This window comes from Triticum dicoccoides, chromosome 6B (genome assembly GCF_002162155.2).
Source record: "Triticum dicoccoides isolate Atlit2015 ecotype Zavitan chromosome 6B, WEW_v2.0, whole genome shotgun sequence".
Lineage (NCBI taxonomy): Eukaryota > Viridiplantae > Streptophyta > Magnoliopsida > Poales > Poaceae > Triticum > Triticum dicoccoides.
Window position 1 is genome coordinate 540,174,681 of NC_041391.1, and position 6,682 is coordinate 540,181,362.

The following is a 6,682-nucleotide window of genomic DNA, read 5'->3' on the forward strand; positions in this document are numbered from 1 at the left end:
CCCCTCGTTATTATCTTCTCTCATGGTGCCGCGCTCCTCACCGTCACTCCATGTGTCACCGCCATCGTCTTTCAGAACATTCAGGTGGGCTCGCAGTGCGCAATTAGAGTTTTATTTCATTTTAAGGAAGCTTGGCTCTTCCTGATATATCTAAGGTGGTACGACGAGTTTAGCTTTGGGTCTCTCGGTGGTACAACTACAAAGATGCACAACGAGTACAAACCCTAAAGACGATTTAATTCATGTGTGTAACTTCTGTGACGGTGTACAACGAGGACAGGCGATATCTGGTCATTATGGCAAAAAATTCCATTCGATGGTGGACGCCTAACATATCTGAGCGCTTCAAAAATATCAAGTGTATATATAGAAACTAGTCTGCGCGGAGCCCTAAAGGAGTATAAGCAAAGCAGCAAAAGAAGGCAGGAAATTATTCCCCTCTGGATGTGGAAACAAATCACCAAAACCTAGAAAGAATCGTCTACCCGTTTTTCTCTTTTTTCTACCCCAAAAAATAGGCCCCGGATCCGAAATTCCCATCCAGTTGCAAAAACACCCCTCCCTTCCTTCCTCGAGCTTCCTCTACTCGATCGAAGCCAAGCAGCGGCGCCTGACACGGAGAACAGGGCCCCGGACTCGCCTCGCCGCCCAGGTCGCCGGCGACCGGAGCCCTCCTCCCCCGCCGCCGCCCCTCTGGTGAGCTGCTCTCCTCATTTTCTCGATCATCTCCGGGCTCCCCGCCGCCTCCTCCTCCTCCTCCTCCCCCTCGCCGCCAAAATCGCGGCCTCGCCCCATTGCGCCGCGGCTCTCCTCCTCCCCGTAGGACGGCGCGGCTGATTCTCGCGACGGCCCTGGTTCTCCTCCCGGAGCGTCGGCTCCTTCCCACGCCGCTTCAAATTGTTTTTCGAACTGAACCCGCATATGCCCCACGTCAAGGCCCGGCCCTGCAGTTCTGCCGCGAGTTCGTAGCCTGGATTACTTGCGAGTTTGGTTGGTAGTAGGTTAGTTACCCATCTACAAGAGTTGAGTACCTTGTCATTCAGTGGACGATTCACGTGGAAGGTTTCAGTACCTTGATGGAACCTGCACGGGGCCCTGAAGCCCATCCCCTGTAGTTGCGAGGTCCCTCTCCTGTCTGTCCGGTAATAGAGTTCAGTTGCAAGGTCCATGTACTGTCTGTCTGTTGTTGACTGTGCTCGTGTCCTCCCTCGCCTATGCACAAAGGATTACCAGTACATTAGTTAACTGTGTCCTGTCTGCCTCTTCATAGATTTCAGTTGCACTATTGTAGGGACGTTGAGAGATTATGCAATTCCAGTGATGTGATTATTTCAGTTACAGTTCCTTTATGTTCTGGTACACCACATTTCTTTCAGCACGTCATTGTTGACTCTTGATACTTAAGGTTCTTCATTGTAGGTTAAGACTTCTTTTGAATGGAGCGTAGTGATTCTCAGTCCGAGTCGCCAAGGAAGCGGAATGGCCTTCTGCGTGACCAGGTCCAGCTGGTGAAAAGGAAGGACACAAGCCGCTATGAGATCGTCCCCTTTCCAGAGCCACTGTCTTTTGAGAAAGGCTTCTTTGTCATGATCCGTGCCATCCAGCTCCTGGTGCAGAACAATGAAGGGATAATATTTGTGGGAGTTGCTGGCCCCTCTGGGGCTGGTAAGACGGTGTTTACTGAGAAGGTCCTCAATTTCATGCCCAGTGTTGCTGTCATATCAATGGACAACTACAATGATGCAAGTCGCATAGTTGATGGCAATTTTGATGGTAACCCAACTAATCTGGATGGCTACTTCTGTTACAATAGGAAGATTCATGTAATAAGAAATACTTATAATTTACATAATCTATGCATTATCTTATGGTGCTTACTTGGAACCACATGTCTCTGCAGTAATATTTGCATATGATTTAGTATATAATAGAAATATTAGTAATTTTTGCATGGCACTGTATTCATTTAGTCAGTAGTGGTGCTAAATGCTAACTTGAGTAACTGATATATGTATTTGTAAAATTTGGTCAGATCCACGTCTAACAGATTATGACACACTGTTGGAAAATATTCATGGTTTGAAGGAAGGAAGGTCCGTTCAGGTTCCAATATATGATTTCAAGATGAGTTGCCGGACTGGATACAGGTAGAAACATTCTTGTGTCATCACTGCGATCTTTACATTATGTACTAGAAAATTAGGCTCATATTTCACGATGATTGATTCTATCTAACTATATCATTTTCTTATGGCCAACAGAACAGTTGATGTCCCTAGCTCCAGGATTGTTATTATTGAAGGTATATATGCACTGAGTGATAAGTTACGGCCAATACTGGATCTGCGTGTTTCTGTCACTGGTGGTGTTCATTTTGACCTGGTGAAGAGGGTCCTAAGGGACATACAACGAGCTGGCCAGGAGCCTGAGGAAATAATTCACCAGATCTCAGAAACGGTTGCTTGACCTTTTGAACTTGAATCTATATCTGCTCTTTCCTTGTGTTTTCTTGCTCCCGTAAAAGGTCATTATAGAAAAAATCAGCGGTTTACGGGTTAATATTTGCACACATAGTATTTTATCCGACAATGTGTGTGGTTTAACATGGTGGAAGATGGTATTTTCAGGTTTATCCAATGTACAAGGCTTTCATTGAGCCGGATTTGAAGACAGCGCACATAAGAATTATCAACAAGTTCAACCCTTTCTCAGGGTTCCAGAATCCTATGTACATTCTGAAGGTAAGTCTTCCTCAATTATGTTCAATCTTTTTGTCATCCATGATCTTATGGTTTAGTAAGATGACGTGACTCTTGGATGTGTACTGTCAGTCACCACGGTCTCTAACACCTGATCAAATCAAAGCTGCTCTTGGCGAAGATCAAACAGAAAGCAATGAAGAAACTTATGATATCTATTTACTTCCACCGGGTGAAGATCCAGAAGCATGCCAATCTTATCTGAGAATGCGGAATAGGGAAGGGAAATATAATCTGATGTTTGAGGTATGCCCTCTTTCATGACTATATGTACTACATAGTTGTGAAGGGTATTGTTGGGTTTTCTGTTAGAAATATTACATTTCGGTGTCTTCATGTCATCAGTTCTCACTTATTTAGTTGCTGCCTTATTCCATATGATGGCTTCAGGAATCTTCTCCTTGCTAGAATATTCAAATTTGACAATTAAGCACCTGCAGCTCATAAAGACAAAGCCTACTTGTGTAGTAGGTCTAAAAAGAAAAGGAAAAATCAGCCGATTCTTAACTATATTTCCCTTTTATATTCTTATATGCAAATTCTTAACTCCATGCATTTTACTTGATCTTCTCTGCAAACTTATAGTATCCTCTACCGCAGTAGTTAACCGAGGTACTACCCTATGTTAGCTTTTTAGTTAATGTTATATCTTGCACCATGTGCACTATGTTAGGCGTTCTTGTTTGCTGACTAGCTTGTGTTTTTTGATAATTTGAAGGAGTGGGTGACTGATAATCCTTTTATCATATCACCGAGGATTACTTTTGAAGTCAGTGTACGTCTTCTTGGTGGTTTGATGGCGTTGGGATATACTATAGCAGCTATACTGAAGAGAAGCAGCCGTGTGTTTTCTGATGGCAAGGCTACTGTTAAAATTGACTGGCTGGAGCAACTTAACCGAAGGTATATACAGGTGAGCATTTATGTCTATATGATTCGACTTGCACATGTTTTGACTACTAAACTCATTATTATTTTTGAGCCTGCAACTTGTTAAGAAATTTCTTACCTTGCTTCTCTCTTATTAAGGTGCAAGGTAGAGACAGACTTTATGTCAAATTTGTAGCAGAGCAGTTAGGTTTGGATGGTTCTTATATCCCACGCACGTATATTGAACAAATTCAACTGGAGAAACTGATGAATGATGTTATGGTATGTACTTTACAAAGTAAATCTTCCACCTTACTGCTAGCTATACTGCTTAGTTTTGGCGGTGGTATGTGACAAAGATGATGTTCAGGCATTACCAGATGATTTGAGGACAAAGCTCAGCATTGATGATGAGCTGGTTTCAAGTCCAAAAGAAGCTTTTTCCCGGGCCTCTGCTGATAGGAGAAACGAACTTATGAAAAGGTTTCTTCATGTCATCTGTTCCTAGTTTAATCTCCTGTGATTGATTGATTTGTTGAAACCTTGGAACCTGAATGAGGCTGACATTCTCTTGTGGATACCTTCCAGTGGGCTATCTCACTCGTATTCAACACACGGAGATAAAAGTATTGTGAAATTGAATAAACTGACTGAAGGCAACCAAAGGTTTGGCAGTCGGCGAACTCCTGAACCTCCTGTGATTAATCAGGTGACCCTTCAGCATATTTCATTCTTGTGTAGTGCTATAACAATCACATCTATTTCGAACTTGTTCTGTCATGATATTTTGACACACGTGAATGCTGATGTTCAAATCATTCTTGTTCTGACAATTGTTCTCTTGCATAGGGTGCAATCAACCAGCTGTCAGAACAGATATCGACACTGAATGAGAGGATGGATGAGTTTACCTGTCGGGTTGAAGATCTTAACTCAAAATTTACACTGATAAAATCTTCACCGAGTCAGCAAAATTTAGTTCCTCCAAGTGATACTCGTAATGGTTCTGCACCTACAAATCTCTTTGTTTCTCAGTTGGGTAATGGTACCCTTATACCCCATTCATCATCATCAAACCAACTTTCAAAAGAGTCTCCATTGATGGAAGAGGTATTTTACTGCTGTTACCACCTGTTTTCCTGACTGCCTTTTCCCTAGTTTTACCTTTAGTTTTTAGCTCTATTGAAAGTTCACTCAAGGTACTTCTGAATCCATAGACGATATACAATCTAGTAGTCTTGTCTTCGAAATAAATTTGTGAATTGTGCTAATTGGCTACCGTTTAGCAATGACCAGATTTGGCGTCGGAATTCAAACCTTGCTAATAGTTGGAAATTGAATTAGGTAAATAGATTCTGTCAATCTTAGACTCGTCTAGGATATGTTGCAGCATTATTTGGAGCTACACTTTTTCAGAACTTGTTGGGAGCTAGATGTAGAACCATGCCTGACTTGTGGAAATAAAGTGTGTTTTATTAATTTTATTCAGATCATGATTTGGAATGGATTGAGAATCAGTGAGACTTCAGCTTTTGATAACAGTATCACAGTGTTACGGGTGCCGCTGGTTGGCCCAAATCAATTTGATAAATTGGAACCCCAACCTAAATGAACCTCTCTACCAAATCGACATGAAGAAACTCAACTATTATAGTAACATAGTATAACTAGCAACTTGTAGATGTAACATGAATGTTGGATCAGGCTTTAGAGTGTATGTCACACTGTATAGCAAAGGGTCAGTGGATTTATATTCCTGACTTATATAGTTTTGTTGGTATGCACAATTTGAACCCTCTTGGTTGGGTACTCATGGAAAGTTCAACGTAAAATACTTTAAATACACGAGTGCTGGTTGCGCTATTTAAACTTTTGCTCTTTAATATTACACGTTATTGTGTACAAATCTTGGCATTTCACTTGGTTGGATGGTTTATTTCCTGAGCAGATTACGGTCTTATCAAGGGGTCAGCGCCAAGTAATACATCAGCTCGACAACCTCACCAACTTGCTTCACGAGCATTTGGTCTTGACCCGCCAAGGAAATGCCATGAGTAGGAACCGGATCCAGGAAGGAATCGACATGGCCATCTGTCCGTTGATAATCCTGACAATCGGCAGTGTCGGTTACTTCGTGTTCAAGAGTCTCAACCGGAGCTGACAAGAGTGAGACCCGATGAAGTGCGCGGTTCTGAAGCTCACCACCAAGTGAAGAACCAGAGGAGGTCAAGCAGTCTCAGTTGATCTTCAGTACCCAGAGCCCAGACTCCAAAACTGTTACTTTCTCTTGGAAGTTATAGTCAGTCCTTGAATCAGACACCATGATGAGGATCATATCTAGTAGATTACATTTTTCAAGATAGGCGAAAACTCATATATACAAAGAGCAAGCAACAAAGTTTAGTCTTTGGTGTTGAGCTGAGATACTTCGAAAAGGTCGGGAAAAAACGATGTACCGGAGGCATATATATGCCTGTAGTCGATACTGGAAGCCCCAGTATCAATAAATTTTGGGGGTACCGATCACAGTCCTGAATTCCTGATAATGTTGCCACATGGCTGCATAGGCTTTACTGAAATCTTTCTTGCCACCTGTCTCGACAGTCGCACGATTTTGCCCTTGCGTGAGCCTGGTTCTTACTGCTGCATGCGGTTTTACTTGCCAGCGCTATCATGCTCTTAAATTGTTGTGGCACAAGCTTTGATGTGACATCAACCACACAAAATGGATTTTGGTGACACCGTACTGTTGGCATCTGCAAAGCCATGCAAATAGTGTATATGTTAGTGTAAAGGTATAACATTTTGTGAAATTTGGCCAACCTTTTTTCTAGAAAAGGGCGAGTATCAAATTCTCCCAATGATTATGATTGCCGAAAAGGATGCACAACTCTTTCGATAAAGACCTCTGTTACTTCTTCTGACAAGCGGCAGATGGTAGGCAGAAATACCACATGGTAAAGTGGGCCGATATCTACGTTCCAAAGGACTCGGGGAGGGATTGGCATGTCCCGTCACATGAATGTGACCCTTATGCTGAGGTGGGTTTGGTG

The 6,682-nt window shown here is 42.5% G+C and overlaps 1 protein-coding gene across 2 annotated transcripts; it reads left to right on the forward strand.

The window, feature by feature from the left end:
- Positions 1-505: 505 nt before the first annotated feature.
- On the forward strand, positions 506-6,165 carry LOC119323188 (inorganic pyrophosphatase TTM1-like). Of its 2 annotated transcripts, XM_037596775.1 has the most exons (12): positions 506-696; positions 1,420-1,773; positions 2,033-2,147; positions 2,262-2,457; positions 2,628-2,741; positions 2,832-3,005; positions 3,478-3,672; positions 3,789-3,911; positions 4,000-4,112; positions 4,218-4,338; positions 4,479-4,739; positions 5,578-6,165. In XM_037596775.1, exons 2-12 carry the CDS (start codon positions 1,437-1,439, stop codon positions 5,788-5,790), a joined length of 1,962 nt encoding a protein of 653 aa, XP_037452672.1. In that variant the 5' UTR covers positions 506-696; positions 1,420-1,436; the 3' UTR covers positions 5,791-6,165. The 2 variants fall into 2 exon arrangements, with proteins under 2 accessions (XP_037452672.1, XP_037452673.1); XM_037596776.1 differs by lacking the exon at positions 506-696 and having other exon boundaries at positions 1,406-1,773.
- The last annotated feature ends 517 nt before the right edge of the window (positions 6,166-6,682 follow it).

Excerpts from the sequence above, each read along its gene's own strand:
- LOC119323188 (XM_037596775.1), top strand. The coding sequence starts at position 1,437 with ATGGAGCGTAGTGATTCTCAGTCCGAGTCGCCAAGGAAGCGGAATGGC. Across the intron at positions 2,458-2,627 it reads TTCACCAGATCTCAGAAACG|GTTTATCCAATGTACAAGGC; the intron begins GTTGCTTGACCT and ends TGGTATTTTCAG. Across the intron at positions 4,740-5,577 it reads AGTCTCCATTGATGGAAGAG|ATTACGGTCTTATCAAGGGG; the intron begins GTATTTTACTGC and ends TTTCCTGAGCAG.